Source organism: Trachurus japonicus, chromosome 13, assembly GCF_045865225.1.
Source record: "Trachurus japonicus isolate A0001 chromosome 13, Traja_1.0".
NCBI classification, from domain to species: domain Eukaryota; kingdom Metazoa; phylum Chordata; class Actinopteri; order Carangiformes; family Carangidae; genus Trachurus; species Trachurus japonicus.
In genome coordinates, this window is record NC_140919.1 from 38,578,175 (window position 1) to 38,593,402 (window position 15,228).

Genomic DNA, 15,228 nt, shown 5'->3' on the forward strand with positions numbered 1-15,228 from the left:
TATTACAACAAGTCTCATCCCACATGCAGGTAGTCATAAATGACTAATGAATGATAGAAAAGTCCCCGCACCCCCCCACCACACACACATACACACACACACACACCCCTGAAGTTGATCTCTGACATTTAGTCAAAACTCTCACACTTCATGTTCACACAGTTGTTCTCTGCCCATCTGCTATACACAGAAACCCAAACATGTTATTAACAAATGTCTCAGTTTACCAGGAACCAAAACTTAAAACAGTCACATGTGAAAAAAGAGGTGTGAAACAGAAAGGGGAATTGGTTCGATAACATTAGGTGACAATTAAGTTGAATGTGCTTTCTCAGAATTTAAACAGTTTCCCTGAGTTGAAACTAATCATGAGAAAAAACAAACCTTTATTCAGTGGTTAAACAGAGATGCGGTTGGCTTCGCATGAAAAAAGCAGTACTTCTTTTGGTGAGATAAATGAACTTTAAGAATGTAAACATTGCATTGAGTCATTAAGATTAGTCATGAAAAACAAAACCCTAGCCTAGAAGAAGGCTGAGATCATTTATTTGATTATACAATAATCATGTCTCATTTTAGGGCAATTTTGTTATAAATCTATCCTGTTGCACAGTCACCATGGCAGATTATTCAACAGACGCAACAAGGAAGTTGTTTATGTTCTTGTAGCTTGTTCAAGACATAGATTTTTTGTGTGTGGGTTTGTAGCAACCAAAAATGTAATAACGGCCAATAACGTAATAACAGCCAATAACGTAATAATTTTGGCCATTTTAAATGTAATAAAGCCAATAATGTAATAACATGCCAATAATGTAATAAAACTTTGGAGCCAATAACGTAATAACATTTTGCCAATAATGTAATAAGTTATTACATTATTGGCTGGTTATTACGTTATTGGCCTAGTATTAAAAAAACCTTTGACAATGTAATAACTGGTGCTGATAATGTAATAATACATAGATATGACTGCAGTTCTTGGAAATAAAAGGCAGTTTTGTGCAGTTTGCTAATCAAAAATAGGTATAGCGGATGACATAGTCGTCATATTTATTCATCCAAGATGTACCATCTTTCACCTCTCTCTCTCTCTCTCACTTCTACCATGCTTAATAATATGTTTGCAAACGGAAGAAGTAAGCATTGTAGGCTATCAACAACCTCCAAAACATAACCAAACTTGTGTATTGAATGGTGTCTGCCAGCCAGTTTATGTTTCAGTCATGTATAACTTCCTGCCTCAGACAAACCATTGGGAATAGGTAATGTTAAATGTGATAATCCCAGCATGGCTCGGAGGAGCAATGGCGTTGATTTGTTTTAACATATTTAGCCATCATTTGTCCAAGGGTTAGGGTTATAGGGTAGTCATCCACTTACCTATTTTTGATTAGCAAACTGCACAAAAACTGCAAAAAAAACCTTTTATTTCCAAGAACTGCAGTCATATTTATGTATTATTACATTATCGACACCAGTTATTACCAGCCAATAATGTAATAACTTATTACATTATTGGTAAAAAGTTATTACGTTATTGGCTCAAAAGTTTTATTACAATATTGGCATGTTATTACATTATTGGCTTTATTACATTTAAAATGGCCAAAATTATTACATTATTGGCTGTTATTACGTTATTGGCCGTTTTTGGTTGCTACAGGGTTGTAATGGAAATACTGATAGTCAGTGAATGAAATTACATTTCTTAGAGAGTGGCCTCTCTAAGAATTAACATTTAAATAAGTGACAAGAGAATATATGTTTAAAAAATCCACTAATGTGTTCCATATCCACCAACAGTGACATTATATCATATACGTACATACATCAACCCATATCTTTCTTCTGAAATCTGTGGAAATGTGATAGTGGGTTCAACAAGTATGGTGAGGTTTGGAGATAAGAGTCAACAGTCATTGCGGTTTGGTGGGAGAACAGATCAGTCAGATAGTCCCTTCAAGCTGAGAGACCTTTGTAAAGGTCATGTATTCAGTTGCACTTTAGTGTTAACTTTAATTTTCAGTCACAACATAAAAGTAAAGTCTAGCCTAAAAACCTGCATGCTGGGCTCATAATACATAGGGTGATGTTGGCATTAAAAGTCTATGATGTAGGCCTGCATAAACTTATACTGTATATTATGTTGGCCAAAATATCAAGTGACTTTTGATTGTTTATACTTATTCAAATTCAAATTCTTACTTTTAAAAAAGGGACAGTGCACTATGATCAACATTTCTGAATAGAAAGTAAATGTGCCCGAATTAGCTGAGGGCTTGTTTTCATCGGCAGTCCCTTCACCAGATGGAAATAGACATAAATAAAAGCAATTAAAACAGCATGCATTACATAGATTAGACATTAATCCATGCAATTTATGCTTAAGAAAAAGAAAAAGAAAAAAAAGAGTAATTAGCAAAAAAGCAATTAAAACAGCATACATTACATAGATTAGACATACAAACCAACCAACTCATTCAACACTTAGGTAGAATAACATTCAGCTGCCTACTCAATAGCCTACCATAAATCAGCTACATCAAATAATTATAATAATGATTATTAATACTGTTATTATGAATAAAATATTCACACAGATTATTCCTGTTAGCAATGGCTGTTCTTCACACAGCCATGTCTACCACTGCTTTACAAAAAACACCTCTCATGCAGACCACCGCAACTGACAACCACAGGCTGACAGGAAAATATATACGCAATGTTATAAGTCAAAACTAAACAGAGGCTAATCAAGACTCCCATATGTCTGTTACTGGTTCAAACTACATATTTGCAGTTTGGAAACTAAAAAATGAAAAGTGCTTACTAAAATGCCCATCTTACACTATAGCCAAATTTTTCTTAATTCTTTTTTTTTTTTTAAGTGAAAGGGGAATTTCTGACTGCTTCTCCTTTCTTTAGTCGGAGCCCTGCACAGCACTGTACACTCAGTGTGGAAAGAGGAAAAAGGTCTGATGAGAGAACTTATACAGATAGGCGAAACTTGGAACAACGTCACAGTAGGAAACGCGTCATGTGAGAGGGGAGGGGACTAGCGCATGAGAAGAAAGCATTTGGGAAAAACTATGTAAATAAAGTCATCAGTCTAGAGCCAGCTGCCACTTCTTGTTTGTCTCACAGCGTTACCACAGTATCGGGGTGAGGACTGCTGCTTCCGCTCTGTCTACATTCATCAATGCGAACCGTTACACAGAGATGTTGAAGGGGAGACTTCTCTTTTGTTTAATGTGCCTCGGTGCTGACTGGGTTAACGGTCTAGATTGGTGACCGCAGTGTGGATTATTATTGTGAAATGAAATTTCTCCAGATATCAAAAATGGATACAAACAAGACCCTAATACTTCTCTTCCTGATTATCTGCATCAACTCTGCATCAGGTAATTTACAATCTTTGTTATTCAATATTTCTTTTTCTAACTGTTTATATTAGGTTTAATATTATCTTGTGTTTAAATTAATCAAGTAAATTTTCACTATTTTTATTGGGGCAATAATGCTTAATAATTTGTCACTGTGGAATAGTTTCAGTCATCACATGTATATGGGGGAAAAAAAATGTTAATCGAGAGCGTCAGAGGGAAGGCTGGGGATTTAGGTTCTTGTTCCGTTTTGATAAGCGAGTCCTACACAGTGGAAACGGGTAAAGCTCTGTTCCCTTTACAAAACACCCAAGTGTCATCATTATCAGAAATCTGATAAGTGATTTGCAGTATCGCTGCATGTTTTTTGTCTACCAAACTTCCTTTTACCCCTCCTGAAATTACTTTTTCAACATTAGCTTAGTATGTGTACACAACATGTCTATCAACTTCATTTGGATATATATATATTTTTTTGCAATACTGAGCAGTGAATAAGTAAATGATTAAATATATAATTTTTTTGTTTTTTCTGTGGCAGGACTGGACATCCCTCCACCCGATGACCTTGTGGTGCATTGTTCAGAGGATGAGGTGATAGTACACTGGGGACACCCTGCAAATGCCCCCTCAAACTCCACATACAATGTTGAAATGGGAAGGTAAGTTTAACTTTAGGTATTTGTCCACTCTTACATAAGACTGACCATGCCCTGTTTGTGGACTCCCTTTTCAGAACTGTTTTAATTTGCCAAGAGCAGTAAAGGTCAGTTTACAGCACGGGGAACTTGTCTTGGTGTCAGGTGCAAACTCTTATGTTTGTTTCTTCACTGCTCTTGGCAATAAAACAGTTCTGATTCTGATTCTGATTCTGATTTATTTGGCAATTCAAATGGTCCTCTATCTCTGACCAACATTTGTTTTCCTTTTAACTGTAACAATATTGAGGCCACTTGAATCACTTCCCACAGAGATGATTCAGTGCAATATTTTTTTCACGACTGCTTCCCGTTGGTGACCGGTTTCTTCTTTGTCCTCAGGATCCCTGGCGGGTGGTTCAAGGTAGAAAGCTGCACTGAGATCACAAACCTCGGCTGTGACCTCAGCCGCTATATTCAAAACTACAACGATTACTACAAGGTCAGAGTTCAGCTGGTGGCAGGAACAGACAAGTCTAAGTGGATTTACAAGAAAGTACGCCCTAATGAAAGTAAGCATGGCTGTTACTTTGATATTATATGGTCAGTTGGTCACTCTATAGGGATGTTGTCTTACCTGCCTCTGTCCCCACAGATACGTTGCATCCTCCTTCCTTCACCTTGTTGGCCACTTCCAGCTCACTATCAGTCCAAGTTCACCAGAAACCCATTCTGAGGAAGCTCTTCCCTTTTGGGATCACCTACACCATTTACCTGGAGGAGAAGGGGACTGTTAATAAGGTAGTGATCAGAATTAGGTTCAATACATTAATTTATATAAGACTGCAGCCACCCCGCTGAATATGTGAATATATCTGTAATTTGGGCCTCAACATCTACATGATAATCATGGCCAAAATAATTCAAGATAAAGCTAATAAAGTGATATCTACAAACATTTGATTAGAAAATAATAGCACTAATAATGATGCTATCAGTAAATGAATCTTTTACATTGTATATTGTGTGTTTTATCTCTATTCTGGCAATTTAATTGACTCAAAATCAAAGACCAGTTACAGATTTAAAAAAGAAAAAGAAAAAGATCAACATAAATGTCACGGTTGTCGTCAATACGAAACTATCACAACACCTCCCACGCCCTCTGTACAATGCTTTAACTCATGTCATACTGGATTCTTTTTTTTTTAACCTACAGAACACCACGGCATACCTGACAGATGATGTGGAGGAAGATCAGAAGACCAAGATTTTCAGTTCTCTCCAGTGGGGGAGAGAGTACTGTGTCAGCATGATGGTAGAGGGTAAAGGAGCTCTCGCCGCCAGCGGTGTGTCCCCTAAACAGTGTCTGCACCTACCAGAGCAAGGTAAAGAAAACCATGATGATGGTGATGGAACAATAGCAACTACACTTTTATAATAAACACAAGATACATCAATCCTTATGTCAAAACCTAGCCTTAATGAATTTCTGAGATTTACATCTAAATGTCCATGTATGTTGATTTTCTTAGTGTGTTTGATGGGAACAGCGAAACCACTCTTGCAACACTCTAGGCATAATTCCCAAAATGTTACACTATTTCTTCAAGACTTAATTTAAAGTTTGATATAGGTTCAACTCTATAGCTCTGGTGGAATATGTTTATACACACTATAACTCACCTTCACACTCTCCTTTTTGTTTTTGCTCCCTCCAGAGTGGTACATAATCGCTGTATTGTCCCTATCGATTCTGGGTGTGCTGGCAATCATCGTTATAAGTGCAGGCGTCCTTTTGTGTTACCTGAAACGACCAGAGAAAACACCCGCTGCACTGGTGAGTGCATTACATTACAGTTACATTGCAAAAAATTATATAAAGTTATGAAAAATTGTACTGTCAGCTATAACGAAAGAAGAACCGAAACTCATCATTCTTCATAAGTCATCAGTAATTTTGGCCCTGGGAGAGACAAAAAACAATGAATAACATTGAAAACCTGTTTTCTTTCTTTTCGCTACAGAAATCCCCTGCGAGCAACTGGCATCCCCTCAGTGTTGGAGAGGGGGCCATTGAGGTTGTGACAGACAAAGGATGGTTCCTGTCCATGAACAGAACAGAAGTGAAAAACGGTGTGAAAGACCCACTGACCCACCACGTTACAGTAATGGAGGACGACGAAGAGGAAAACAGGAGGACGAGCATGGACAGCGGAGTCAGCATGGTGTCCAGCTCTGCTATAAAAAGCGGAGGAAGTCCTCTAATGGGTCGAGACGACAGCGGCTGTGGGAGCCTGGGAGGAACAGAGAGCTCCACCAGCAGTCAGACAGATTACCCAGTGTCAGATGAGAGGAGCCATACTGACACAGCACAGAAAAGGGAGGACAGCGGTTTGGGGCTGGGCTGTCGGCTCCATTCATCATCCATGAATCTGGATGGACAACAGGACAACGGGCTTCTAAAGGAGTCCGTCCTTGGGGGTGATTATCGCACCCAGTGCCCCTCTGCTATGCAAATTAATGACTGCGACAGCGGGGAGGGGTTAAAACTGATACATTCAGATACAGTTTTGGCCGAAGTGATCACAGGTTACAGGGCCGGACCCCAGGCGTGCATCTGCTCGGGGGCGGGTCAGTGCACCTGGTGCCATAAACAAGGTCACAACGGACCTGACGTCAAACAATACAGAACTTTGTGTATAGAAAATGTACCACTGAGCGGCAAATGCGACTTTGTGGACTCTTACAAAGCAGGGTTTGCATTTTCAAGTTATTCTAAAAAATCACAAATGGACTCTATCATGAATGACTTTGAAAACACTTTTACACAACTAGGGGAGAGCTTCCCTCTGCTGACAACTCTAGTTGACAAAGAGCATGACTTAAACATGAACAATGTGTCTCTCTCGCTATGTGACGTACAGCTGACAACTGACTGACACAGAATGGAGTGTAACAAAGCTATTTATAAAACCAAGCTGACATAACCTGCTTGAGTGGTGCATTCGGGTTAAAAAAAAACTCCCTTACTTAGTATTTGGGGAGTTTGTTTTGTATGTTTCGTGAAAAACGGGAGGAATGGAGAGAGGAAACACAGCATTCAGTTTGTGTGCGTGGGAAAGAAAGAGAGGTTTAACCACACAGCTGTGGCTTAGTCTGAATGGCGGCGCCTTACACAGTTGGGGATTTGAATGTCAAAAGTTTCAGTGAGTGCTGCCTCACTGGGTATATTTACACCTGACTAAAAGACAGTATACCGGAAGTGAAACTTTGTGAGGGAGAGCAATGCAGAGAAACGGTTTGACAGTTGCGTGCTTTTGGGCATTTTGTTATTACAGTCAAAAATGGACCCACGCATAGCATGACGGATCATTTTTAGACACATCATTCTACCACCAATGATGTAACAAACACTTTAATGCACTGTATGTGTGAAGACATTTTGTCAGAGTTTGTTTTTTTCCACATAATCAACAACTGACTTTCATATGTCTGTCTTTACCTGTTTTAACTATTTATTAAATGTTATGAAAAACATTTATTGTGTACTGCTGATTTGCCTCTGTTATGTGTGACTGAAACTAAGTCCTCTTGGAATATTAGGTAAATTTCATACAAACATACAAAAAAAACCCTACTCAGTAAACAAATGGCCTACCAAGTTGATTTTTTTTAGAAACCATGACTCAACCAAACACAAATAAAACACATACTGGAAAAAACCCATTACATATAGCCTCATTGTCACTGGGATCCCCATATGCAAATTCTGTACAGGAACCAGAGCAGTGGTTTCAGGGCCTAAAATAAAGACTTCCTCTCTCAGCCTTTCACTCTGTAACGCCCGCTCTGAATCGATATCAGGGGTCTGGGTTATTATCACAGATAATGAAGGTTGATCTCAGTGTAATGATACCGCTCACACCAACTGTTGGGTGACATGACACTCTTTATCTCTTAATGACGCACTTGTGATCACGCTAATAAGGTCATATGACCTACTTCTCCATGTGCAGCATGAAAAGCAGGGGGAAGTGAGAAGGTTTTTGGCTAGTCCTGTAAAAGTTGAGAAAAAATCCTTTGAAAAGAAAAGCATCACATGTTACATCACATGTTTTTGCAGTACTTATTACTTCAATAATGATCATAGTTCATCTTCATGTATGGCCCTGATGTAAAAAATTGTCTGGTGAGGCCACACTGCTGCCCTCTGTGCAATGAACCCTGTCACCTATACCAAGTTCCTATGAGGTTAAATAAAAACCCCTCTGCCTTGTTGGGATACTTAATGCTTCTTTGTGGTACAACCAAAACTAGATTTTGATGCAAGGTCCCTAATTAGCCTAGCAAATTCTGTTGGTTCATTGGTTTTTGGTAAAACCAATTAACAAAACCAATAAAATACCAAATAATCACAAAGGAAGTAATTCAGAGAAAGTTATTTTTAACATAACAGCCATATATGTGGATCATCTACGATTTATACTAATCAGCCACACCATTAGAACTGGTTATGGCCTGTTTTAGTGTTGTTTCCTGACATACACACACACACACACGCCTCAAGCTTTCTTTTCGCGCATTTTGTACATCTAACCCATGATTGTTTTTGACTCAATGCAATAGTTGACCTTTGTTCACCTCTCTGTAGGAAGTTCTTAACAGAAAAACATCACATACATAGAAATGTGTTTTGGTTTCTTTAAAGGAAAAAGAATGAGACATACAAGTTATGTCAACCATAGAAAGTATCAAAAAGGTTGTAGAACGTGAACATGAAAGGAACTCCCCCACTGCTTACAAGAAAAATGATCTGCTCAGTTTCTGCGGTTTAGTTGTTGATATTCTGTCTTCGCCTCAAAAGTTCTTCACACGAGCAACACCATATATGCATTTGTTTTTCTCTGATGTGTGTGTCGGCGCGCGTGCATTTTCAAAATTAAACCCTTTGAAACCACAATTTGGCAAACTCATCAGTTCTTCATGACAAATAACAAACTTTGGCATGCAAGAATATATATGTTTAAAATAAATGTATTTTATTGTTTAATTTATTTCATATATTACAGGGCCTGAACTAAAAATACCTTTCTTCATATACTGTACCACTGCTTCCCATTCTGCTTCAAGACAAAACAGGCATTTTTGTTTTCAAGGCCTTACTAATAAGTTGGCTAAGAGGCAGTAACATGTTAGTTTGAAATATCACATTAGGTTAGAAGTCATTCAAAAGTTATATGATAAATAATCTCATTGGGTGAAAAAAAATCAACATGAAGAAAAACAACAAAATGCATTGTGATAACAGTGTGTGGAATGTAGGAAGGTGACAGACGAAGATGCGCCTTTCACTATGATTAAACTGCAAACAGCTCCTCTGTTATTTCAGCACGCTGCTAATGGAAAAGGGAGGTGGTGACTTCTTCAAACCGACTTTTCTGCGAAGAGAGATCAAATGACATGCTTAGCCACATAATCAAAACAATTTCTCTATATATAAGGACAGGAAACATGTGAGGAATCGTCTACTTACGTGAGCACTTTGTCTTTCACCGACGGCTCTAGAGAGTAAGAGGAGGCAAAATGAACATGCATTACTTTGTAGTTGTAATGGGTTGCACAGCATAAGTAGACAGTGGACAGTAGGGAGGAAGGCTTATGGGACATAATAACATTTTTGCAGAAATATTTAAGGGCTGGTCACATTTTTCAGCTGCTAAATCAAATCTGTATTGTATTAGTCCCAACTGTACAGTATGTATCTGTTCTGTTTAATTTTCCTCCATATCCCCTACATACCATGAGTCTTGTTTGTGTAAACTGCATTGTATTGCATCCTTTAGTCTTGTATTACAATAGCTTCAATAAAAAACAAAAAAAACAAAAACAAAACACCAAGCATATGCATGCAAGTGCAGAACAGTATCCAACTCTGATATTTGTGCTTCTGATCCAATACAAAAGAGGTGTAAGACTTTATGCATGTTGTAAAAGAAAAAGGAATCTTGAAAAAGTCTGTGGCAGCAGCTCTAAGATCAGTGTCTGTTTCTCTGAATAACTCTAACATCACAGCAGCTATTTTTAGAAACCAGCTTCTGTGTTCATAAAGGTGTTTAAATGTTGCCATTAAACTTCTTCAAAGTCATTTTCAAAGCTGTGTGTACAACAAATTCAATTTACCTCTACTACACTGACATGGCAGCAGATATGCATAATGCATCTCTCAAAACCTGATCTCAGAAACCTGAAATGATCTGCATGCCAATACAGAGAGAGCACACATGACAGAGAGCATATGTTGGTTGTTTTGTTTTTGCAGCGCAGAGCACATTTCTGAGTGAAGTGCACAACAGGCCACCCAAGAAGACATTGAAGCTCAGCTCACCTTTTTTCTTGAAGGGATTTTTGCACTTTTTGCATTTGTGCTTGCAGCAGAACTGCACAATGGCGATGGTGAAGAGGATTATCAGGACACCGAAGCCCACAGCGATCCCAACTGCTGTTGGGTTTACAGAGCTTCCTGTAGAATACAGAGGTATTAGATTGTGCCAATAGATAAACACGTGTCCGGATATCACCTTACAAGCTTTCAAAAACAATAAACAAGCCAACTGAATGACAGAGTCTCTCTTTGAATTTGACAGGGTATTGTATTCCTTTTTATATTTTTATATTCTAATAAATGATTACCTACTGAAATAGTCTGTCTAGCTGCCGGGGCCTAATTCGATCAATACATATCTGTTTGTTATGAATGAATATCAACTCTGATGAAATGAGATTGGAAAATCAATCTCTGGGAAAGCTCTTGGCCCTGACATCATTAGCAGTCGAGAAACACAGCAAACGGGAAAGTGGAAGGAGGTGAAAATATAGTTTATTGAACTGCAAAAGCTTTAGCAAAATGGGGTTGAGAACTATAACTCCCTTACACTGAAGTTTTATTCATGGTTTTACCTTAGCACCTTTCAAACAGCAGCTCTGTTGTACACATTAAGTAATGACAAGTGACAGAGATTTAAGAGACTTGATATCTTATATCGATAAGTTCTCTGTTCCCGACTCGCAAATGAGCTGTTACTGTAAAGAGCTAATTTCTGCATTAAGTGCACAACAGGCAACTCAAAAGAGGCAAAAGAGGAAATGCATCATTTGTTGGAATTCAGGAACAAAATTAGTAATTTTGTGAGAAGAGAAGTCAAACAGAATCGCAGCTAACAGCAGTTGTTTTGGAGGTTGTCTGCGTAGTGTGTCAGAGGTCATATCAACAGAACTGAAATTATAGTAAGCATCTCAGCTAAAAGGCGCTTACCATTCCCCATAGCTGACTAATCAAGATGAACGACAATATTTCTTGTGTGTCTTCTCCTTTCCTTGCTGTCCGTTTTGGGTTGAGTTCGGTCATTCACTTAGTGGATTTCAAGTCTTCATGAAATCATTAGTCTTGACATGAAGAGCAACAGCCGAGGATTCTCTCTTCTTCCTTCTTTGCCTACGTCTGTCTGACCATGTCCCCATACCAATCATTCTTGTAAACCGGTCCATCTTCTTTCTTCTATCCTGCCTGTCTTCTACCCTCCCTTCATTAGCACACTTTAACAGTGGACATGACGACCTGCTGTTCTCACATAAACAGTCCTGTGAAGAGGCCTTTGAAATTCACTCTCTGGGACCTGTGATACTGTGTAGTAGAGTACAACAACTTTTCACAACACAACTGTCCTTTTGCATACCTGTCTCACTGAGAACAGTAAACTCAAAACACAACCAGATACTCTGTAACACTCTGGCATTGCTGAGCCTCTCGTCTTATCTAATACGTTTACATGCAGAGCTTAATGGAGCTATGCTCAAAATTCGATTTTGGCGTCTAATCGGACTTCTGTCCTTGTCTCAATTTACATGCAACTGAGAAAATCGAATAACTGACGGGGTCCGCCCCCTCATGTGGCGTCACCCGTTGTTTCATACGCCTCCTGTCCTGTTGACTTTTCTGTCACCTCGTAAAAAACTGAATATAAAACAACTTAGTAAGCTTAATAATAAATTCTCAACTGCAGTTCCCGACCAGACGCGCCAGTCTGGGCCGGTTTCGCGCTGAGAATAGGATACGGGCTTCCTTTTTCCCTCTCTCTCTCTCTCTCTGTCTTTTTTTTTTTTTAATAAAACACTCTTGCTGGTTGCGCTCATAGGTCGCGCTGTGTGAAATGCATTGAATCGGCGCTGATGTTGGGTTTTTTTCTTTACTTTGCCAGGTTCAGACAGCTTCTCTGCTCCACTTGGTGCCGTCTCTACTGTTGTGGAGCATGCGCACATGCATTGAAGTTATACTCCGATTAGGCGTATACATGACGGAGTTCTCCAACTCCGATTTCAGTCGGACTAAGGTGTTTACATGCACTCCAGTTGTCCAGTTATAGTCGGATTAAGGCAATAATTCGGTTTTTTCAAGTGTCATGTAAACGTCCTGACTGAGCAGGACATGTCTTTATTTTGTCTGTCCAGTTTACAGTACATCCCAGCTCCAATAGCAGCACTTCCTGTTTCCTCTCACAGCAATCATTAACAGGCTGCCAGCCAGGTAATTACACCTGGATCCAATGGGTGTGTGGGGACTCCTGTTGGGTAACTGAATTATTACATCTCTTCATTGTGTGTACAAATATTGGTGCAAAACACTAGATGAAACCAAAGTCGGCCTTAGTCGGAAAGAGTGGGCAACAAAAACATCTGAGTCACTAACTTTACTGAAAATATAATGAAAGGAAAGACAACAAAGTTACAAACCCAAGCTTTCCATACAATTCAGTCTTTTGCTTTAAACTGCTGATGATGAAGTACTGTAGGTTGCTCGATTTTCTTACGTGTCTCCTACTGGTTTACAGTTCTGCTTTGCTGCACTCACATAATTACTCACAACCAATCACTATATTTAAGACTGCAGGAAAGTACCCCGTTCACTTACTAATTACAGGAATGAATGAATTAATTGAAAGTCAAGTTGGTCCAACACTTCTGGAGTTGTACCTTTTAAAAGAGGAACATAATATGCAAAAGCATAGAGAGCTGATCATTGTCGAGCAATGATAACTAGTCATTCCAAATATACCACAGTTTAAGACTCAATGTCAAGTATCGTAATTATTACATGAGATCAAAAGATGTGTCACTATTATCCACAAGATATCAATCCTGTGTGTGTGTATGTGAGGGTGTGTGTGTGAGAGAGAGAGAGAGAGAGTGAGATCCATACACTAAATCAACCACAGGACATAAGCCGAGCTGCCGAACACCTACTCCACTGACACGCATCCCATGATCTATATGGGGAACAACATCCAATGCAGATAAACATGACTAAGTTCTCTTTCTGTTAAAAACCGCTTCCCTCCCCGCCCACACATTTATCTGAAATTTAAGTTGAACTCCCTTCTCACTTCTATTTTCCACATGTCAGCATTCCTTTATTCCTTCCTTTAAGTCTTTATCTATTTGTCAATCAAATTGTTACTCACTTGTTTTCCAGACTCAAGACATACTGTATTGTGGATGTGAGTGACCCTATCTCAATTTTCTGAATGAGATTCAGGCATTTGTGTGGACAATGGAGAGAAACTTCCTATTTCTTTATTCTTCAACATTTCCCCTGAAAATGAGTAATATTAGTCTGCTATTTTCAACCAGGCTTGTAATGTCTCACTACTAGTTGGCAATACTGATCGTCTGGTTTGGTAATAAAGATATACTTTGATTCTTAACCTCTAAACAGAGTAATAAAACAATAATAAAACATCTCAGCTCATAGGTCAAAGTGTTCATTTTTCAAGGAGGTATAAAGAGTCTTAAAGGGATAGTTCACCCCAAATTGAAATTTCACTCATTATCTACTCACCCTCATGTCGACTATGGGCTGGGAGAAGTTTCAGAGTTATCCGTGGCTTCTCTGAGTTACAGCGGGGCTCTGTGCAGCACTGCATGTCCATATGACGGTTGCAAATGGATACCACTTTTCTTCGTAACAAAAAGACACACCAAAAAACATCCAAATACCTCCATGCTGCTTGTAATGTCCGTCTTGTATTGAAGCCCCGAAATGCGAAATTGTTCCGAAAAAAATTAAATAAGTCTATATTTCAAGCTTATTTGTAGTGGAAGACGAGCAGCATGGAGGTATTTGGATGTTTTTTGGTGTGTCTTTTTGTTACAAAGACAGTTGGTATCCATTTGCAACCGTTATATGGACATGCACTGCTACGCCGAGACCCCCTGTAACTCAGAGAAGGCACGGAGGACTCTGAAACTTCTCCCAGCCCTTAGTCGACATGAGGGTGAGTAGATAATGAGTGAAATTTGAATTTTGGGTGAACTATCCTTTTAAGGGAGGGTCTTTCATTAAAACAGTATAATGTTGATACTTACCATGTTAAGCGATGGGCCTTCCTTTGGCATTCCTTTGATTTTTTTTTTCTTTTTTTCCCCTGATGATGAGCAGTTACAGTAAGCAGCAAACTACTTGGTTGTGATTTACCTGTAGTGCAATAAAACACAGTAATTAAAAGAAAAGAAGGCAAGAGAGATTTTGATTGTCATGTAAATCAAAGTCAGAGGCAGAGTAAAACTGAAACTATTTCATATCTAAAATGGGTAATGTTGTCCATCTCTCCTGTATAATTTAATTGTTGCGTCCAAGTATTACATAAGCATGTGTGATGTAATTTCCCTGTTTCTTGAAAAAAAAGTCTTATCTGTTGCTTTTAATATAAACCGGTGTTCATGTGGCTCACCTGGGGAACACTAAGCAGGGAAAACAATCATATTCAGGAAGTCTTTCGGGAATTTCTTGGCAATATGGCAGCAGCTTTCCAGGAAGTAATCGCATTTTAACATCACATCACATTGGCTGGTGAAACTAATGCTTTCACATGATCAAAGCAACAATTGTTCATCCCTCTTGCAAAGTCCTGTGTCAATGATGATATCATCTGGCACTATGATTCATAGATAGTGGATTTTGACACACGCAACCTGTTTGAGTTGTAGAAAACACGATATATTTAGCAATTCTCAGCAAATTGCATAAGGGCTTCCTTATACTGTCCACCCATTCATTTCAGGTTGGTCAGGTGGAGTACGTGACAGCATGTTGTTTTGCATGGAATATTGTGTTATGTGTCACATCTCTGGGACTCTGTTTGTTTCTA

At 38.8% G+C, this 15,228-nt stretch overlaps 1 protein-coding gene and 1 long non-coding RNA gene across 2 annotated transcripts; one reads left to right on the forward strand and one right to left on the reverse strand.

Moving 5' to 3' along the window:
• Positions 1–3,124: 3,124 nt before the first annotated feature.
• il10ra (interleukin 10 receptor, alpha) lies at positions 3,125–7,566 on the forward strand. Its single transcript, XM_085796467.1, has 7 exons — positions 3,125–3,404; positions 3,928–4,048; positions 4,427–4,596; positions 4,680–4,825; positions 5,244–5,412; positions 5,746–5,864; positions 6,052–7,566. The coding sequence occupies exons 1-7, from the start codon at positions 3,320–3,322 to the stop codon at positions 6,964–6,966; spliced, it is 1,725 nt and encodes a 574-aa protein (XP_085652593.1). The 5' UTR covers positions 3,125–3,319; the 3' UTR covers positions 6,967–7,566.
• A 1,538-nt stretch (positions 7,567–9,104) lies between these two features.
• LOC146976585 (uncharacterized) lies at positions 9,105–10,543 on the reverse strand. The gene is made up of 3 exons (XR_015037384.1): positions 10,413–10,543; positions 9,561–9,588; positions 9,105–9,465 (listed from the first exon to the last, which is right to left on the reverse strand). It is a non-coding gene; the product is annotated as an uncharacterized LOC146976585 (long non-coding RNA).
• Between the last annotated feature and the right edge of the window lie 4,685 nt (positions 10,544–15,228).

Bases quoted from the DNA above. Each gene is read 5' to 3' on its own strand.
- il10ra (XM_085796467.1), top strand. From the start codon at position 3,320: ATGAAATTTCTCCAGATATCAAAAATGGATACAAACAAGACCCTAATA. The intron at 4,049-4,426 runs GTAAGTTTAACT...CTTTGTCCTCAG, and splicing joins TACAATGTTGAAATGGGAAG to GATCCCTGGCGGGTGGTTCA. The intron at 5,413-5,745 runs GTAAAGAAAACC...TGCTCCCTCCAG, and splicing joins TCTGCACCTACCAGAGCAAG to AGTGGTACATAATCGCTGTA.